The 20,783-nt window shown below is 57.3% G+C and overlaps 1 protein-coding gene across 2 annotated transcripts; it reads left to right on the forward strand.

Annotated features, from left to right (window-relative positions):
• The first annotated feature begins 1,353 nt into the window (after nt 1–1,353).
• On the forward strand, nt 1,354–18,934 carry CETP (cholesteryl ester transfer protein). Of its 2 annotated transcripts, XM_081273772.1 has the most exons (16): nt 1,354–1,651; nt 2,662–2,776; nt 3,672–3,806; nt 3,899–3,969; nt 4,203–4,290; nt 5,197–5,266; nt 5,494–5,554; nt 7,471–7,562; nt 8,703–8,882; nt 9,586–9,636; nt 12,812–12,979; nt 16,412–16,479; nt 17,074–17,107; nt 17,555–17,627; nt 18,492–18,577; nt 18,718–18,934. In XM_081273772.1, the coding sequence occupies exons 1-16, from the start codon at nt 1,534–1,536 to the stop codon at nt 18,790–18,792; spliced, it is 1,485 nt and encodes a 494-aa protein (XP_081129898.1). In that variant the 5' UTR covers nt 1,354–1,533; the 3' UTR covers nt 18,793–18,934. The 2 variants fall into 2 exon arrangements, 1 of the variants encoding a protein (XP_081129898.1); XR_014019596.1 differs by lacking the exons at nt 17,555–17,627; nt 18,492–18,577; nt 18,718–18,934 and adding an exon at nt 14,299–14,386 and having other exon boundaries at nt 17,074–17,088.
• Nucleotides 18,935–20,783: the final 1,849 nt, after the last annotated feature.

Genomic DNA, 20,783 nt, shown 5'->3' on the forward strand with positions numbered 1-20,783 from the left:
TCTGAGCTGTGGGACATGTGGGGGCGCAGCCTGCTCCGTACATGCTCCTGACTGGGAGCAGACACAGGCTGGGGGACCCTCTGAGAAGGAGCTGGTGAGTCCACTCCGTCCACCCTGCCCGGCTCTCCCTTGGGGTGTGAGGCCAGGCCCATCCTGACCGCCCTGGCTCCTTTCCCTGGGCTTCAAGGAGGAGCTGCCAGTCATTTGATCCCAGTTGTCACAGGGGACTTGTTGGCCCCGGATGTGGGTAAAATACTGTATGGTGCAACTTTTGAAAGATAACACGTCCGCATGACAAAACCCAGAAACCAGAGAGCCCAGCCCTTTCTTCTAAGACCCAGGTCTTCCCAGACACCAATGCCTCTGGGGGGCGTGCCCAGGCTCAGTACCAAGAGCCCGGGGCTCTCCCAGTGCCCGTGCACCCACCCTGCCCCAGACAGGCTCCCTGTGCCCCGGAGGCAGGCACCCCAGACCCTGCCACTGTGCTGTGTGTCACCTGTGTGTCACCTGCCACTGGGCCTCCTGGGCCCTCCTCGCAGGGGTCTGTCCAGCTGCAGCATGAGTGTGTGTGGCCGTGAGAAGCTGCTCCTCCCGCTCTCCTTCCCCTGAAGCCCAGGACAGGGGACCCCGGGAACCCAGGTGGTCCACACCCAGGAGAATCCGATTCCAGGCAACTGTCATTGCTCACACAAAAATCGAGGCTGGGAGGCAGCCTGGGGACCCAGGGATGCCCTCTAGGGGAGCCCCTCAGCAATCCGACCCTAAAGACAGGAGATAGGGGGAAGCTGAGAACCCCCAAGGAGGGGCAGAGACCTGGAAGCCCAAGTTGGGGCTCAAGAGAGAGCCCAGGCTGGAGACGCCCTCTCACCCACTGCTGTGTGACCATGGCCAGTTCTCCTGGCCTCCCTGTGTCTTAGACTCTTGCTTAAGACAAAAGGGAGGCTAAATGCAAAGATTTCTAAACCAGAATATCCCAAAAAATGAGACACAGGCCACTGGGCTGGGGGCTGCAGATGGAGGATGGGGTTGTAGTTCAATCTTTCAAGTCACATCAAGAGGAAGGTCAATGCCAAGTTTTTGGCCTTCCCCCACATGCTCTCCCTGGTTGGCAGGAACAGCAGGCCTCTGGCTTGGGTCACTGTAGGACAAAGGTATCCAGCGAGAACTGGATGTCTCGTTTATGGCCATTGTATTTTGGTTTCTGTTTGTGGCCATCGAGAGATGACATTTGTTCTTGGATTCATTTACTTAAGTCAAAAGAATGAATTCCAGGAAGGATATTAACAATAATCCAGATAATATAATATTATCCAGATAATAGGAGGGTCACAGACATGGGGCAGGTGGGGAGACGGGCAGAGGAGGGCTGCGCTGGCCCCAGGTCCAGCGAGGAGGCCCAAGGGGCTGGACAGGAAGGAGGCCAGAAAGACCCTGCTGCCCGGAAGCGCCTCACGTCCCGTGGAGGCTGGGCAGCTAGGAGCTAGGAGCTGTGCCGGGTGTGGACGGGGCCACTCGCCGCAGCCACCGGGAGCCATGCTCGCTGCAGCCCTCCTGACCCTGGCCCTGCTGGGCAGTGCCCATGCCTGCTCCGGAGGGACCCCGTGCCAGGCGGGCATTGTGTGCCGCATCACCAAGCCTGCCCTCCTGGTGTGTAAGTAGCACCCCTCCCCCCAGGCCTCTGGGTGCCCAGCAGGGGGCTTTTCAAGGACACCCCCTGTGGTCAGGGGCCAGCCCTGGGCAGAGCTGCTGCACCTTAGCCCAGAGAGAGCAGAGCCCTGTGCGAGGGGCTGGGCGGGGCTCTCCTCTCCCTGCTGACCTCACCTTCACGCTCCTTGGTGGGAAGGTATGTTCCCCTTCTGCAAAAGGAGGGGGATGCCATCCCGGACCTTTGTCACAGAGATCGTGGAGCTGGGAAAAGACACTATCCTAATAAACCAGTAAGATCTCAAAGGACCAGACTGCCCTGGGTAGATCCACAAGTGACCATGGACCATCACGGACACCGCCCGGGGGCTAACAGCTAGGCATGGGATTCGTGTTTGGGACTGGGACCCCCAGTCATTCTGGGGTTCAGAGGAAGGCCTTCTTGGGAGGTCACATTTGGGGGCAAAGTTTGGGTTAGTGTGTAGCTGGTGTTGAAAGTCATTCTATGGCCAGAGTTAGGCATCAGCAGAAGCCCAGGCAAGTGAGACTCTGTCACTTGCTGCTGTGTGACCTTGGTTGACTTCATTGCCTTCTCTGGACCTCAGCCTCTTGCTTACTACAAAAAGGGAACAGAGAGGCTCAATGATATGACCTCTAACACAGAATTTCTCCAGTGTAAGACCCAGGATTATAGACTCAGTTGTTTTGGGAAGGGGGTTCCCAGCAGGTCAGGGTACAGCTGGAGTCAGTGTGTAGCTTGGGCTGGGGCTGTTACTTTGACTAGGATCATGGGGTGCCTGTGTGTTAGGATCCAGAGCGAGGGTGTGAGCAAGATCTCTGGCTGGGCTCAGGGTCAGGGCTCTCTGTGTCCTCTGCGAATTGCCACCTGACATGCCCCTCAGCTTGGAGTCCTGTTGTGGGGAGGGGGCTCATCCCAAAGAGGCTGAGCCATGGCTGAGGCTGAGCTGGACGGCCGACCTGGCTCTGCAGCCCCTCGGCCTGCACTGTCCCCTCTAGTGAACCAGGAGACGGCCAAGGTCATCCAGACGGCCTTCCAGCGAGCCAGCTACCCGGACATCACGGGCGAGAAGGCCATGATGCTCCTCGGTCGAGTCCACTATGGTCTGCACAAGTGAGTGGCCGGGAGGGGAGGGGCAGTGGGACTGGCTCCAACCCCAGGCAGGACGGCTGGAGAGCTGGACGGTCTACCTTGGGCCTGGAGGTGCGCGCCTAGCACCGCCAGGGGGCGCTGGCGGCGCTGCTCGGTTCAGGGCAGGGCAGGGCAGGGCAGGGCAGGGCGGGGCGGGGCGGGGCGGGGCGGGGCGGGGCGGGGCGGGGCGGAGCCCGGTGTCCACCCCTGAGCTCCCTCCGCCGGTGGTTGGAGAGGCCCTGCAGCTGGGCAAGGGCGGGAGGAGCGTGAAGGTGCCTGCAGGACTCTCGGTGAGGCCTTGGGGGTCAGTTTCCCCTTCTGTAAACCGAGGATAATACCATCCTGGATCCTTGTCTCTCCCTCAGGGTGCTCCCGAGCCCCACTCTCACCATGTCCTGCCTACCCAAGCTCAAGGCCTGGCTCCCCTCTCCGGGCCTGCTGAGGCCCACTCTTCTCATTTCCTATTGGCTGCCATAACAAATCCCCAGAGTTTGGTGGCTTCAGACATCACGTGTTTATTATGTTAAAATCCGACCCAGGTCGCACTGGGCTAAAAATCCAGGTGTCAGCAGGGCTGGGCTCCCTCTGGCCGTGCTGGGGAGACTCTTTCCTTGTCTTTGTGAGGCCACCCCAGGCCTGGGCCCTGGGCACCCCCATCTCCAACTGTGCCCAGGTGCATCTCCGGCCGTCCTCCCTGGTGGCGTGTCCCATCTCTCCTCCCGACTCTTGATTCCCAGCACACTGCAGCCACCCAGGTGGCCTAGGGGCACCCCCCACCTGCCTCAAGGTCTTTAGCTTTGTCATAACCACAGCGTCCCCTTTGGCCCCTCCCTGACCCTGCCATGGCCTTCCTCCCTCCCTCCCGTGGCTCTCGCAGCATCCAGATCGGCCACCTGTCCATGGCCAGCAGCCAGGTGGAGTTGGTGGAGGCCAGGTCCATCGACATCTCCATCCAGAACGCATCAGTGACCGTCCGGGGGACCCTGAGCTACGGTTACACAAGCACCTGGGGGTAAGCACGCCCCTCAGCTGACCTGCCCCCTCCCGGGCCCTTGTCAGTGTCACAGGGCAGGATGAGGGTCCTGGGTCCTTGGCTCTTTGCAGACTGAGCGTCAATCACTCTGTTGACTTCGAGATCGACTCCTCCACGGACCTCCAGATCAGCACCCAGCTGAGTAGGCGTCGGGCTCCCTCTGGGGAGGCAGGGAGGCCGGGCTCCAGGGGTGGGTCTCAGCAGAAAGGGAAGGTGGGGCCGTCGGAGGTTCTGAGGCCGGAAGGAGGCCCAACCGGGGAAGCTTGCAGGGTCAGGGCACCTGGAGCTGAAGGGGCTCCTAGCTGGGCTGGGCACCCTGTGGGCACTGCCCAGGAGCCCAGGCTGCCCTGATGTGACACTGGGGCCTCTCTGCAGCCTCTGACTCTGGCCGAGTACGCACCAGTGCCCCCGACTGCCACCTGTCTTTCCATAAGCTGCTCCTGCACCTCCAAGCGGAGCATGAGTAAGTCCACGGCCCCCGGCGCCCCTATCCCCACCTCTGCACCCCATTCCCTCCTGCACTCCATCCTGTTGGTGTGCCCGCGCCCCCTCCAGGGTCCCCCATAGGGCATGCCTGTGGACTACCCAACCTGGGGCCATCGGTACCTTGGGTGGGGCCATTTTCAGTCCCTCCCCATCCAAATAACCTCCAAGAATGGGAACTAGCAGTTGTTGAGAACATTAAGGGCCGAGAGTGATTGTGAATGCTTCGCTGAGTTGATTTGATGCTCACCCAATCCAGTGCTAGGAGGCAGATTCTGTTATTACCCCCATTTTCACATATGGGTAAACCGAGGCCTGGGGTTAGGAAGGCAGGAACGTTCCATGTCCTACACCCTAGTCACCCCCATCAAACCACAGACTAACCTGCAGCCAAGCTCAGTAACCGCTGCAGACACACAGCTCGCCGCTGCAGGGTGGGAGCAGCATCCTCTGATCTAGGACCTGAGCTCCTCCTTCCTCACCTGAGAGGTTCTTTGTCTTGGCCAGTCTCCTCTGTCAGGGAGCTGGGAATAGTCTCATTGCACAGAGGAGGATACTGAGGCTCAGGGAGGCCCCAGTCTCAAACCTGGAATGCAGGAGAGACCTGGAGGCTGGGGTCTGGGGAGCAGACACATGCATGGATCTGGACCCTGTACATGACATGGGCCCTCCTGAGGAATTCTGAGGTGATGATGTGGTTCATGCTCATGTCTGAGCTCATGTCTGGGGTTCAGTGATCTCAGTGTGAATTGGGGACAATAATTCCCACCTCCTGAGCTCTCTGAGGATTCTGAGGCCAGCAGAGACCCAAAGGTACGCACTCAGGAGGTGCTCGGCAGACGCTCAGGACCGGCTGGAGGCTCACTAGCTCTTGCTACTACCTCAGGCCCAGCTGGATCCAGCAGCTGTTCACAAACGTCATCTCCTTTACCCTGAGGCTGGTCCTGAAGGGGCAGGTGAGTGGGGCAGCTGTGGCACCTGCCATCTGGAGTCGGGGCTGGGAGCCAGACCCACCTCCCCTCCTGCCTTCCCTGAGAAGGTGCCCCTCCTACCTTCCCAAGGTAGCCAGGCCCCTGTGCCCATTCCCAGCACTGCCACCCACACACAGCTTGAGGGAGGCACACCCTGCCTCCTTTCTGGCCTAGTTCCCTGCCTGATAAGCTGCCTGCCCTGTCCACCCCAGATCTGCAAAGAGATCAATGCCATCTCCAACATCATGGCCGACTTTGTCCAGACAAGGGCCGGTGAGTTCTGTCTGTGTGCCTCAGAAGGCAGTGGTGGGAACAGAAAATGACCACAGTCGCTGTGTGATCCTGGACAGTCACTCCCCTGCTGGTTCTCTTGGTCCCTGTCTGGCTCTGGCACTGGTGATTAGTGTGGCTACGGCAAGTAGCTTTCCCTTGAAGCTGCAGTCTCATAAGCTGTGTGACCTTGAGCCAGGGACTTACCCTCTCTTTGAACCTCATTTTCCTCATTAGCAAAAAGGGGACAATAGCACCTACCTCACAGAGTGACTATGAGAATCAGGTGGAAAAAAAAAGTATGGATGAAGCATAAGACAGAACTCTGTCCATCACCAGCCCTAATCAGCAACCTGTACCCCAAGCACCAAGCTCAGTGTTAAACACATTTCAAGAACATGGATAGAAGATAAGGAGGAGGAGGGCAGGATGGAGATGGAGCACTCCCCCACTCTTCCCGGGCCTCTTCCCTCCAATCCCAGTGGGGCTCTGGTTAAGGGGCAGCTCCCATGGCTCTGCAGTGGAGAAGAGAGGACTTAGCTGGGCCCAGTGGTGCACCCCTGTAATTCCAGCCATGGGGGAGGCTGAGGCAGAAGGATCTCGAGTTTAAGGCCAGTCTCCACAACTTAGTGAGACCCTGTCTCAAAACAAAAAGATAAATTAAAAAGGCCGGGAATGTAGCTCAGTGGTAGAGTGCCCCTGGGCTCAATCCCCAGTTCCAAAAAAGGAAAGGGAGGAAGGACAGACTCAGGCCTCAGTTTTGTCATCTGCCGGATGGGAACATCCCTGGGCACCCAAGAAGGCACCCAAGACAAGAGGAGGAGTGTCCTGAGAGTGGGAAGCTCCGTGCTCCCCAGGAACGCGCGGGGAGAGCAGGCTGTTTGTTGAACTTTCTCTTCCTGACACAACCGCCCCAGTGACCCGGGGAGGAGGGAACCATAATCCCCATCCTACTGATTTATGGGCCCACGAGGCCCCCAATTCAGAAGCTGAGGAGAGGCACCTGGGCATGGGCCCTGCAGTGGTTTCCCGCCGCTGCCGCAGCCACTGCGCCAGGCCAGCTGATGAGTCCCGAGCACCGAGTAGGTGCTCAGTGAACAGGGAAGCTGCGGTCACAGAGAAACCCCAGATCAGGGGACCCTCCGGGTGGCTGCGGGGTGGTGGGAGGGGAGCCTTCAGGCAGTGCCAGGGGCATGGTGGGCATCCCGGCTGCCGGCCTGCCGTGAGTGGCCAGCCCTGGCCCTGCGCCTGGACGGGAACAGGGTGAGGGTGGAGCTGGGCGGGGGACCACGCTGGCCTCCCACGGGGCGCCTCGGCCCAGGGTCTCCCCAGCAAGGCGCTGAACGCAGGCCCAGGGAGGCACGGGGGCGGGCCCTGCGCCCCAAGCCCAACATGCAGGGAACAATGGCGATGTCCCTGTGGCTCCCTGCTGGGAAACACAGCAGGAGACAATGGCGACATCATAACCCTCTGCTTTTGTAAAGTTTTGATTGTCACGTGGCCACGCCCACTCACCTGCGGGGTGGCCACTTTTGTGCACAGTTGGGATCGTAGTGGGCACTTAACCTCTGGTGGCTTATAGAGAATGTCTGCTGACCCCTGACCCCACAAAGACACAGCCCTGGGGTAGATGGTGCCATTGGGGGTGAGGACACCAACCCGCGAGGTCGGTTCCTGGCTCCTGCCACGAGCCCCCGAGGGCAGGTTGGGGCTCCAGCGTCCAGGACTCCTGTCGGTGGAGCCACCAGACTCCAGAGGGACAGGCGCTGGGAAAAGAGAATGAAAAGTGCCCCCAGAGCCCCCAGGACCCACTTTACCCGGGAGCACGGGCGGGAGGGGGGGCTCCTGTGGGGGGCTGGGGGACCCCTGCACCAGGCAGCTCCCATCCTGGGCTCCAGCCTGCCCTTCTCTCCCCGCAGCCAGCATCCTGTCCTCTGGAGACATCCGGGTGGATATTTCCCTGACAGGACCCCCTGACATCACAGCAGCCCACCTGGAGTCACACCACAAGGTGGGGGTGGGGTTGGCAGGGCTCCCCTCCTGGATGCTCCTCAGCCTCAGTCCTTTCCTGTGTCCTGGTCACACTGCCCCCAGCCTGGGGAAGCCACACATCCTTCTGCTGCACCTCTTCAGGTGTCCCCTGGTGTGGCAAGGCGGGGGTGGGGGGTAGCTTCTGTGTCTGACCCTCTGTGCTGACCACCCTCCCCTCCCAGGGACCTCAAAAAGCACCAGCTCCTTCTAGAAGGCTTATTTGGCTTCCAGCATCCTCCACTGGGTGTGGAGAAGCCAAGGCCCCTTGGGGCGTCTGGGGAAGCTCTACCCCTGCTACTTAGGACTAGGTTCTGCTGCTGTAACGAAGATGCCCAGCATAACAGCAGCTTGAACCCTCAGACGTTCACTTCCTGCTCAGAGTGGCTACCGCGAGCAGCGCAGGGGGTTGTAGCGCCATGCTGTTGGGCATGCAGGCCCCGTTGTGTGGCTGGCTGGTCACCCCACACTCTGCTCACATCCAGTGGCCTGACCTCGGTCACATGGTCACACCTAGCTGCAAGGAAAGCAGAGAAGTGTACCCCAGGCCGCTGTGACCTGGTCAAAGACGGGGTGTCACAGAACTCTGCAGTGGTGGGTTTACAGAACCAGCAGCCTGTCTGTGATGGAGCCTGTCCCCAGAAAAGTGAGCGAAGGAGCATTTCAGGGAGCTTGTGGCCGCCCACAAAGCCCTTTCACCCCTTGCGGGCTAGAGGAGCAGATGCCGGGCAGGGGCCTGACTTCCGATTGCCACTTGTGGGGCTCCTTGTCTATCCCCTGGTCCCAGAAGGTGCAGGACTGGCGCTCAGGCTGGCCAGCTGTCCTGGTCACAGAGCACAGAGGCCCAGGGCCACCACGGCTCTGCCTGAGGTCCTTCCTGGAATGTCAGGCTTTGAGGGTGGTGACACGTCTGCTGGGTCACCTCGCCCGGTGCTGGGAACAGAGCAGAGCCTCGGGATGAACCCTGAGCGAGGAAGGCTGGGCTGGGAGCCGGCCAGGGGCAGCTCTTTCTCAGCTCCCCACGCTCCTCTGGGCTGGGTTCCCCAGGCTCCTCGCAGTGTCCCTGGAGCCGCTCCAGCAGGGACACAGGGGAGGGGCAGCCAGCGTCCCCCGCTTCCTCCAGGGTCATTTCATCTACAAGAACGTCTCCGAGGACCTCCCGCTGCCCACCTTCTCACCCAGCCTGCTGGGGGACACCCGCATGCTCTACTTCTGGTTCTCGGAGCAAGTCCTCGACTCCCTGGCCAAGGCCGCCTTCCAGGATGGACGCCTCAGGCTCAGCCTGACCGGGGAGGAGTTCAAGGTGAGGGGCAGGTGGCTGCCGGGATGTCCCTGGGTGGGTGTGTGGCATGCGTGACCACAGCGGAGGAGCACCGAGGAGATTCTGGGGGCACCAGAGGAGCCAGGATCCATCCGAGCCTGCAGCCATGACCCTGAAGTTCAGCATTGATTAGGACCTACTGTGTTTTGGGTGGATTGACCCATCAATTGAGGAATCAGTAGATAAATAGGCAGATGCTTGCCACACGGGAACTGAGCCATGAACGTGAGCTGCCATTACTATCTGTGTTGAAAGTATTTTGGCTGCACTCACTCTGTGGGGTAAGTACTTTCACTACCTCCATTTTCCAACAACAAAAGCACAACGAAGCTCAGAGAGGGTAGGTAACTTGTCCAGGAACACACAGCTTGGACGAGGTGGCTCCAAGTCTGCACTCTTCCATACCAGAAGTGCTCACGTGGTTCCCAGTCGATGCCGGTCATTGAATTCAGGGGGAAACTGAAGCCTTGAGGGAAGAGACTCCCCCAAGGTCATGTAGATGGTGTGGCCTCCAGTCAGGTCAGGGGTCCTCTGCACCCCACCTGCCCAGAGCATGTCAGATCATGTGTGTGTGGGGGGGATTGGGAGTTAGTTTGGGGAGGGGTCAGGCCCTGGCCCCTCACCCCATCCCAGTTTCCTTGTGAGGACTGACCCCCTGGCCATCTCTGGCCCCCCTCTCTTTCAGGCAGTGCTGGAGACCCACGGCTTCAACACCAACCAGGACATGTTTCTGGAGGTAACTGCCCTGCTGCTGGGGCTTGTCTCCTGCACCCCGATTGTACTTTTGCTTCAGAAGTCCCTATTCAGCCAGCCACAGCAGCAGTGGTGACCAGGACAGCTCGGCCTGAGCTCCATCCAGGGCCCCCGAGCTGGACCCTTTCTGCATGTGACATCCTGCCATGCTCATGACAACCCTGGGGTGAGGCACGGCCATGGTCCCCATCTACACACAGGAGAATGCAGCGAATGGCAGAGCTGGCTCAGAGCCAGCTGTCACGGCCCCGAGGACCGTGCTCTGTTACCCAGGCCACAGGGCCTTGCGGGAGGCTGGACGCCCAGGATCACCCCAGGCTCGGAGGGCCCTGGCAAGAGGATGAGGCCACTGGTCATCCCTGATCCCAAAGCCCACCTCGGGCAGACTCCTTGGGGGTCACAGCCTCTGCCTGCTCTGCCGAGTGGCAATGATGTCCACAATCCCTCTCTCCATGGGAGGTTCCACTGTGAATCCCGGGTCCCTAGCCTGAGCAGACCCTGGCTGTCTTTGGGCAAACTGCCCCCAGCCTCTGGTCTCGCCCGCCCCGCCCACGGCAGTGACTTCATCCCCCTCCTTCCTTGAGCCTCCAGCTGCCCCTCGCCCAGCCTTCCGCCACCCGCTCCCCGTCCTCACCAACTCAGTGTCTGCCTGGTGACCACTGCTGTGCTACTTCCCCAGAGCTGGGCAGTGGCCCCAGTGAAACTCGTCCCTCAGCTTCCTGCTTCCAGCCCCTCCCCCCACCTGCTCCTTCCTGTGTCCTCGTGCTGTCCTCGTGGACATGACCTCTCTTCCTTCTGAGATTCAGATCTGCCCCCCCCCCCCGCTGTGTTCCCAGCCCTGCAGATGCCTCGCTTCCTTACAAGTGTGCAGCTCGGAGCCTCTGGCGTGCCCCTGCCCTCCCTCCTCCCCCTTCCCGAGTCCTGTCCATCAGATGTCCTCACTGTTGGTAGGGTCTGTCCACCTCTCTGTCTCCACCTTCCCCCTGGAAGGCTCCCTCTGCAGGGAGTCCTCCTGCATCCCGATACCCCTGACCATCTGTTCTCTAAGGAGGTCAATAGGACAAGCTATTGGAGAAGTAAAACTGATCACTTTCCTGCCAGCTCACAACTCATCAAAGATAAAGGACAGGGTCGCGGGATATGGCAAGGTTCTCTGTGCTGGCCTCAAGGATCCCGTATTGCCTGGCCCCTGTCTACTCTCAACCTAGTTGTTTTAGACACAGCATCATGGTTCACCTCTGGAAACGGCTCGGTCTCCATCTCTTCAATTATTTCCTCTACTCTGTTTTCTAGCCTCCTTGAATTAGACGCAGGTTGGACCTTCTCTCCATCTTCTATATCTGTTAGTTACTCTGACGAATTTTTTCATCTTTTGATATTTCTGTGCAAAATTCCTAAATTCCGGATAGTTTTTCCAGACATTTCTTCCGATTCATTAATTTTCTTTACAGCTAGGTCATATCCATTTATCCACCCACTGAGTTTTCCATCTTAACCTCAATAACTTTTATTTATAATAACTTTTTCAGTTTGTTTTTTAAAATCTTCCTTCTCTCCCACCCCAGAGTGCCATCTTTTCATGGGGGCTCTTTCCTCTAATCATTTTTTTTAAAAAGTTTCTTGGGACTTTCCACCAGGTTGTTCTACTATGTCCGATTCTTGGGGTCCTCACCCTGCTGCCTGTTGGGTTTGCTGGCGGCCCCTCATGGTGGGTGGTTTCCTTGTGTGGATTGCCATTCCTGTCTGTCCACAAGCTCGTCTTTGGTGGAATGTGATTTTCCCATGGACAGACTGTGCCCTGGATGAACCTAAATTCCCTAAGAAGACGGTTTGGTATTTATTTCTGCCAGGAACCCCAGGACTACGTTACGTGTTAGTCTTGGATGTGACATAATCACACAGCTCAGGACGCCCTGCCATATAAATCATCCTTCAGTCCTGCTGAGCCTGGCTCAGCCTTTTGATTGACATCTCTCGCCTCCCTCCGACACTCCCCGGGACATTCTGGAACAAGGGAAGATTTTTAGTCTCCTTTTCACTGAGTGGAAATGACTTGGTTCCTCTTCTGCCTCTTGCCGCTCTTTCTCTCTCTGAGGACATAAAACCCAGACAGTGTGGTCTGGAGCCACATCCTAACTCTCTGGGCCACACTGCTTATAGCTTTGCCTTACAATATTCCTCCCTCTCTGAGACCTGGGGTTGGCCCTGTCTTTCTTTTGAGCTTGGCCATGTATTAAATAAAACCTTTTGTTGTAAAGCATCCGCTGGGTCCCTGAGTTCCCGGGTGGAGGTCTCCTGGAGCCCAGTCCCACGGGCTCTCCTTCTGCAGGCAGGTGCAGCCGACCTCTGGCTACTCGCCACTCCCAGCCTCACTCGCCACCTGTCTAGTCCTTGTTTGGCCAGCCACCTTCCACAGGGCCTTTGCATGTGCTATCCTCTCTGTCTAGAAGGGTTTTCCCTCCCCCTGTCCCATCTGACTCCTCCTCATCCTCAGGGAAGGCCTCTCCCACCTTCCTGGATACAGATCAGATCTCCTCTTGAGGGCTTTGGGGCCACAACCTGGTCCATCTCTCCTTTAAACTGCCTCTCAGTTGAAATTTTGCATTTAGCTTTGGAATCATCTGATAAATTTGAGCTTTGCTAGTCTGTTTGGTTCTCTGCTGTGACTATACTTCTGGCCCAGGGATGAAGCCTAGTGGGGAGTCCATGGATATTTTTTGAAGTGGGGGTCACTGTGTGGCAGGGCCTAGTCTCAGCTCCTTCTTGAATTATCTCATTTAATCCTCATAACCGTCCTCTGAGGCAGGAACCGTTATCCCCAGGGTACAGGTAGAGCCGGGAGCACAAAGGCTAAGCCAAGGCGTCCTTCCCACCCTTGAGAGGGGACAGGGCAAGGAACAGCTTCACTAGCACACGGGGGATAAAAAAACCCAACGGTCAGAAGAGACAAGAGTCTTAATTTTTCAGTTAACTGGCAGATTTGTGAAATGGTGCAGCTTAGGTTTCCAGAGTTGGAACCCAGCCTAGGGCCGGAGCCTCTGCCCCAGCAGTTTCCTCTTTTCCCAGCCCTGGGACACCGGAGTCAGCTCCATCCCTCACTAAGGGCATCAGTGACAGCTCTTCTAATGGCCCCTGTCCCCCACCCCTGTCTCCTACAGCTATTCGGCAATATCCCCACCCGCCAGACCCAAGTGATCGTCTACTGCCCCAAGAGGCCCAAGATCGCTTGTCAGAACAAGGGCGTCATGGTCACCTCCTCCGTGGTGGTGAAATTCCTCTTCCCCCACCCGGATGGCCAAAGTGCTGTGGCTCACACGTTTGAAGAGGTGAGGTGGGTGCGGGGGGAGGGGCAGGGACCTGGCCATCCAGGGCAGGGAACAGCGTCTCCAGCGTCTCCAAATCCTTCTCCCCACCTCTGCGTGTGGCTCCGTGGCACGCCAGGCCCGGGGGTTCCTCCTCCCAAATCCATTAGGCCACGTGGATTTCCAGATTCAAAACTTTGTGTGTTTTAGAAAAGCAGCGCAGTGGGTGAGAGGAACACTCTAGAGGGGCCGGGGCGGGGGGAACCCCACAATCCACACACACGGAGGGACGGATGCTCAAAAGAAGCAAGATAAATACACTATCTAAGGCCTCCCATTGGGACAGCCAGGCTTTGGCCACACACTTAAAAAACAAACAAACAAAAACAGCTTTCAGTTTGCAGAGCTTATTTGATTTTGTGATTGTAGATAAGGAATCAAAACTCCATGTGATCCCTGATGTTCTTCTCTGTGTCCTTAATACTTCTTTTCTCCTTCCTTCCTTCCTTCCTTCCTTCCTTCCTTCCTTCCTTCCTTCCTTCCTTCCTCCCCAGCCCTTTTTATTTTAAGACAAGTTCACACTAAGTTGCTGAGGCTGGCCTTGAACTTGCCGTCCTCCTGCCTCGGCCTCCCGAGTTGCTGGGGTTCCAGGCGTGCGTGCGCCCCCACACCCAGCTTCTCAAAGTTTCTTAGTACATTGGAAACTAAAGATAAAGATAAGACAGGCACAACCTGGAAAATAGAGAAATCTAAAGAAGAGAACCACACTCCCTGACAATACTTTGCCCTCAGCCACCCACAAGGGACAAATGGAGCAGAGTTCCCTTTGGTATTTTATTTTTTATCAACCTCTTATTTTGGAAAAATTTCAGATTTGAATGAAAGTTGTAAAGACATGCAGAGGGGTCACGCTGTCCTCCTGGCTTCCCTGTGGCTGATGTCTCTCAGAACCCACCCCATGGGCTGTGACTCAGCCCTGAGTGTGGAACACTGTCAGGACCAGACTCCAGACGGGCTCCCACCAGGTTTTCCACTGATGTCCCTTTTCTGTACCAAGAGCCAGTCCAGGAGAGCATGTGGTATTTACCTTTTTGAAAATCTCTTAAAATTTTGTGTTATCTCATTTTCTTTACTTATTGTTATTGAAGAATCTGAAAATTTCAGAGTATTCGAGAAAAAAGCATTCAATACTTTTGAAATACTTGTGAAAGCGAAGGCTTTGTTCAGCCTGTAGGGATGATAAGGACAAGGACCACCGCAGGGGGTCTTATGGTGCCCTGAGAGGGGACCTCTGGCCTAAGGAGCTGGGACCGGAAAGGGACCTGACAGGATTCTTGCTGAAGCTGGTCCAGAGTGATCAGATTTCCCGAGGGCCACACCACGCGGGGGATCAGAAACCAGATCAAAGATGAGGCTGATCAGATACTGAAGGTGGGGATTCTTGCTAGACTGGTTTAGCGGTGTTCTTGCAAAAACTCATTTATAGGCAACACATCGTGGTCCTAGGAGAAGGTTCTGGAGCCTCCCTGAATTTTGGTCAAGCAGAGAATCTTTGCAAACACAACAAACACCTCCTCCCCGGGTATCCTGTTTCACTCCCCCCAACTTTTCCAGTAATCCTCTCCTGTCTCTGCCCCCACCCCAAAACCTCTCTTCTTACTTGTGAATCTGGCAGTGAACATCATCTGTCAGCCAGGGTGGGATCAGGTGAAGCTGAAGGGGGCTTTTCCAGAAATAAGTGTTGGCCAGCTCTCCAGGGGCCAGGAGAGAGCCAGGGCAGGTGACCCACGGGGGGCCCTGGTGGGAGCTGCCCCCAAGGATCCACCAGGCCACCCCTTTACCAGACAGAGGCCTCTTCAAAGGGAGAAACAGCAGGTCATTTGTTCAAGGTCACACATCACATTTTTACTGAATCAGTAGTTTTTGCAGCCCCAGAACATTCATCCATTCATGGATTTTTAACTATGTCTATTGAGTTCTTCCTCTGGGCCAGGCCCTGTGGTCCGCATGGAGCTCACAGCGTAATGGGCAGAGGCAGAGAATAACTAGCTCGCCAAACAAAAGACCGCATAACCTCTACTTTGTTTTTATTGTTCTTTTTATGATACACAGGACAGCAGGGTGTATTTTGACATATTATACATATGTGAAGTATGACTTATTCTTATTTAGGGTCCCTTTCTTGTGGTTGTACGTGATGGGGAGTTTCACTGGTCGTGAATTCATACATGAGCATAGGAAATTTATGTCTGATTCATTCCACTGTCTTTCTTATTCCCATCCTCACTCCCTTCCCTTCCTTCCCTTTGTGTCTAATCCAGTGAACTTCCATCCCGGTCCCCATATTGTGTGTTAGTATCCACCTATCAGAGACAACATTTGGCATTTGGTTTTGGGGGATTGGCTTACTTCACATAGCATGAGAGTCTCCAGTTCCATCCATTTACCTGCAAATACCATGATTTCATTCTTCTTTATGGTTGAGTAATATTCCATTGTGTTTATATTCCACAGTTTCTTTACCATTCATCCTTGAAGGGCACCTGGGTTGGTTCCATAGCTTAGCTATTTTGATTTGGGCTGCTATAAACGTTGATGTGGCTGCCTCACTGTGGTAGGATGATTTTAAGTCCTATGGCTTTATGCCGAGAGGTGGGATAACCGCGTCAAATGGTGACAACCTCTACTTTTGGCCAGCACCATAAAATAAAAATGTGTGCTTCAGGAAGTGCTAGAACAACTTCAGCTCCACATCAGTTTGCTTGAGAGTCGCCTGGTGCCACAGGTCTCCTGCTTTGGCGTGGGCATCCCCTGGGGAGGCTATGAAAGCAGATTCCTGGGTCCATCTGCAGGGTCTCTGCTGGTAGGTCTGGGGCAGGGCCTGAGAGTCTGCATCTCCAGCACGATCCTCCTCCTGGTGCTGACACTGCTGGTCAGCGGACCACACGGGAGCAGTGGCACTCTGGTGTGTCTGACGCCCAAAGTGTGAAAATGCAGGCAGAGGAATCCTCAGGCGCCCGGATGCAGCTTCACTCTGGAGGTGGAAGAAGCGAGCCGCACGGGGAAGTCCTGCTCCTCTGTGGTCTCTGACTAACCAGCCCGAGCAGACTGGGGATGGGTAAATCAGAAACCAGGACAGGAAGTGCCAGCGGGACTCGGGGTCCTGGGCCAACACTGCAGGTGCTGGGGACTTGCGCAGGTTTGGCCTGGGTTTGATGCTGGGGAGGAAGCACAGGCCCTGGAGCTGCTGCGCAAGCCCTCTGCCCCCGGGTCCCACGCCCGGCCTTCCCGCTCTTTTCAGAAGACCAGGAGTTCAGCTCCACCCCAGGATCCCGGGACCCCAGCTCTCCACACCTCTCCATCTGGTTGCCCCGTGCAGGCGGGGCCCCAGACAGGAGGGCTGCTCTCTGCTTCGGGAAGCCCCTGGCTCACAGCAGATCTGGTTTCTCTCCCCAGGACATCATCACCACCATCCAGGCCTCCTATGCCAAGAAGAAGCTGTCCTTGCACCTCCTGGATCTCCAGTAGGTGCTGCAGAGAGGGGAGGGGGCAGCAGCTCAGCCAACTCTGCAGTGGTGGGTGGGGGGGCGGACTGGGTCCTGGGGGGAAGTGTAGACTTCCGGCTCGGCCACAGGGAGAGACCTTCCCTAGAGTCTAGATGAGGAGGAAGAGACACCACGGGAGGGAATGGCGGAGGGCCCAGCAGAGGGGAGGAGACCTGAGCTAAGGTCTGGCATCTGGAATGGCAAAATCTTTTTCTTTTTCTTCTTGGTACTGAGGTTTGAACCCAGAGGCACTTAACCACTGAGCCACATCCCCAGCCCTGTCGTGTATTTTATTTAGAGACAGGGGGTCTTGCTGAGTGGCTCAGGGACTCGCTAAGTTGCTGAGGCTGGCTTTGAACTGGCCATCCTCCTGCTGCAGCCACTGGGATTATAGGCGTGTGCCACCGTGCCCGGCTGAAATGGCAAACCTTGGGATAGTATTCCAAAGGCCTTTCTTACCGAGGGCCTTAAGTATTGGGCAGAAGCACCTAGATTCCTAGGGTTTCTTTTCTGGGGGGTGTTCCATCAAGGAGCCCAACCGAGGGCCCAGTTCCCATCTCTTTTTGATTTCAGGACTCAACCCAAGTCTACTTCCAGCACCGATGAGGTAGGTGGGCTTGGGAGATAAGTCTGTAGGGCCTAATGCCTCGAAGAAAGCAGGGACAGGTCCCTAAATGAAGCCAACGAAACCCAAAGAAATGGCCCGGATGTCCCCTCCCAGTCACCTGTGACCCTCCTCCCTGCTGTGTCTGCGGGGAGAGCTCTCATGTTGCAGAAATGGGGTCGTGGTAGTGTGGACTGAGGAGGCGGGAGAGTCCTGGCCATGGGGCCTCTCCCTGGGCCTCAGTTTTCCCCTGTGAATGGGATAACAGCCCCCGCCCTCCCCAGGGCCTCGGAAGGACCTCGCAGGAAGGAGGCAGGAGGCGAGGGCTGGCTGGGATGTCCTTTTTCTTGGGCACCTGGATGAATGCTCACGTGGACTGTGTGGCCATCCACCCATGGGTCACTGCTGGGCTCCCAGGGAGCACTCACCGTGGGCCTTTCTGATTGACAGAGCAAGTTCAAGTCCTTCCAGAACTTCCTGTGGTCGATGGTCTCCACGGTGGGCATCCCTGAGGTCATGACTCGTAAGTGTGGCCAGGCGGAGAGGTTGAGGTGCAGGTCACACTTGACTTTGTCCCCACACCTCTCAGATGGTGGAGTGCAGACGCCCCACCCCTTCCCAGGCAGCCCCCGGGGCCTCTGATTCTGCAGCCATGACACTTAGGGGTCCTGCGTCCCTTCCCTAAGGTACCTCTCCCTGTTGGTGGCAATGCAGGCCACTGACCTGTTCAGATGCATGGACCCCTGATTCTGGCTCCCCTTGAGGACATTACCACTGCCACCCACATGGTGGCTGAGCCCACTGCCAATGGCAGAGAGAAGGCTGGGCCTGATAGCTGGAGGGTGCGACCTTGTCGTAGCCCAGCCTCAGTTTCCCTTCCTATGAAATGAAGTCAGCTTGATGGTCCCCAGATTCCCTTTGGACCTTGACACTGTAGGATGTTTGTCCCTCTGCAGTGACTTTAATGGTGGAATCTGAGACACCGGCACAGAGAGCTCTGTGCCCTGTTCCCCATGAACATAGAGGACAGGCCGGTCTTCATTTTTTAATATCTGCTTGTTCAAGAGGAGAAGAGTAGAAACAGGAATCACCCTGGCTGACTGTCTCGGTCTCTCTTGGCCTCAGTTTTCCCCATCTGTATCATGGAGCTAAAATGGGGGGTGGACTGAGCTGGGTTGCTGGGGAGACTGCTCTGTGTGGTGGCAAAGAGCACCTGGAAGCTCAGTGAGGGGAGGCGAGACCCCCAGAGCAGGCCTGGGAGTGACGGCTGCTCCCCAGGGTCAGCTAAGCAGGGCAGATTCACAGAATGTTGTCCCAACGTCTCCCACAAGCCTGGGGCTGGGCCTGCTCCCCAAGAAGAGCTGACTGGGGCTCCCTCCATGCCCAGGGCTCGAGGTGGCATTTACGGCCCTCATGAACAGCAAGGGCCTGGACCTCTTCGACATCATCAACCCCGAGATCATCTCTCGTGATGTGAGTGCACGGTCCCACCTCCTGGGGACGCAGCCCTAGACAGCTTCCCTGGGGTGACTGGCTGCTGGGGAGACGGGCAGAGGGGCGCGCCCAGTGCCTCCTGGTGGCCTTGGGGCCAGTTAGCCTGCTGCTCTCTCCAGGGCTTTCTGCTGCTGCAAATGGACTTTGGCTTCCCGGAGCACCTGCTGGTGGACTTCCTGCAGAGCCTGGGCTAGGGATCCTGGAGCTGCCTGGGTCTCCAACCAGGAGGCCCCGACCAGGCTCGCAGCTGAACCCGGCCTCTCTGTCCATCCGCATGGAGTCAGGGTGCGCGTAGGGAGACGGAGGCCCAATGGCATTAAAATTTTGTGTCCAGGAGCTGTGAGGTGGTTCTTCAGTAGGGGGGCCCTGGGGCAGGGCGGGGAATGACATTGTCCTTTGCTGGCCAGATCTGACAAGCCCAGCCCTGGGTGTCCACCCTCCTGCCAGCCCTTCCACAGCCGTTGCTCCCAATCCCTGCACCAGAGCCTGGAGGGAGCCACCCAAACCTCCTCCTTGGAATTAAGGGTCTCCCTGACGGGCCCTCTGGTACCTGCCAGACCCACCCAGAATCCACCACTCCCCGCCAGACCCTCTGTCCCTGTCACACCAGAGCTGCCCCCTCTGCTGGACAGTCTTGAACAGCCCCTCTCCTGGCAGGTGCCCCTCCTTGAAGCCCTCCACCCTTCAGGGCTAGATCAAGGCCAGCCCCTCAGGGTGTCGGTGACCTCTGGAGTCACATCCTCTCCACGTTCAGACGGCAGCCGGCCACGGGCAACACTCATGGCCCTGAACCCAACAGGCCTGAGGCTCTGAGGGGCACCAGGTGGCCAAGACACAGATAGTGTCATCAGGGTCCTCAAGAGCAAATCACAGGACCCAGCACAGGTGCCACCTGGAGACGGGAACGCAGTCCGGGGTCTTGAGCAGCTCATAGTCTGAGTGGGAAGGAGGCCGCAGTGCCAGGCTTGGGTCGGGAACATGGCCCGGGCAAGGGGGTCACGGGCAGCAGAGACCCTCTAGGGGACACTTCATCCCACTGCACCTCCACCTGGCACTGCACTCCCCGCAGAATCCGAAATCCTGGCTGCCAGAGCCTGGGCGGCATCCTCAGCCCTGGCTGGGCCATCTGGGTGAATGGTGAGTTTCCTGGGTGGGGGAAGCTCACAACCATGATCGGTTGGGACACACGAACACACCCTTGCATCTTCCAGTGGCCAGGGGAGGAGGGGACATTGGAGCTGCATCTTGGAGTCTAATGAGGGATTTGCAAAGACAGCTAGAGCCAGGGGGTGGGGGGTGGCAAGGAGGGGTCCCGAGACAGTCACCCACTCCCTGAGCCACTCACTGACACACTCACACTGCCTCTCAGTCCTGGTCAGATACCCCAGGCAACCGTGACTGTCCCTGAGTTCTCTCCAGTGTCCTGATGGGGGCCTGGACGCTGGATAGCAGGAAGGCCCTCCCAGACATGTCTCTCCCGCCCCCACAGCACCAGGGCCTTCGGGGCCTTTGCCCACCCACCAAAGTCCAGGCTCCTCTTCTAACCAGCTTCCCTGCGGGGCCTGAAGCAAGGCTCCCAGATGGTCTGGTCCCCTGGGATGCCAGTGCTGGACAGGAAGTGGGGAGGATGGAAGCTTCAGATCTCCAGGGTGGGGCAGGGGCACACAGAGGCCGCTGCCCAGCCCAGGAGGAGGAGGAGGATGGAGTCTCAAAAAGGAACATAAATCAGACTTTAGTGAGGAAGAGAAGCGTCTCTGAGCGTGTTTCCAGCCTTCCTCCTCCTGTCCCCAGGCTACAGTCCTAAAGGCCGGCTCCCGCCATCGCAGTCCAGGTGGATGAAGAGAATCCCCAACACACCTTGGAGTGGGTTGGGAAAAGCATAGGGTGTTGGCTGGAAAGTGATTTGTCCCCCAAAAAACCCACGTTGCTGGGCCAGGGGGCCTTTAAGAGGTGATCAGGCCATGAAAGGGGGGCTCTTGCCTCCCCTGAAGGAGGGGGTTCATGAGGGAGAACAGCCTCTTGGAAGCAAGGCTCTCATGCTTTGCCCCTGTCACACGCCCACCTGCACTTCTGCTTTCTGCCAAGAGTCCAAGCTGCAGGAGGCCCTCTCCCGGGTCACACCAAATCATCTTTTCTTTCTAAAGCACCCGTCTCGGGTATTCTGTTATAGCAACAGGAAACGGAC

This window comes from Spermophilus citellus (genome assembly GCF_964194105.1).
Source record: "Spermophilus citellus genome assembly, chromosome: 18".
NCBI lineage: Eukaryota > Metazoa > Chordata > Mammalia > Rodentia > Sciuridae > Spermophilus > Spermophilus citellus.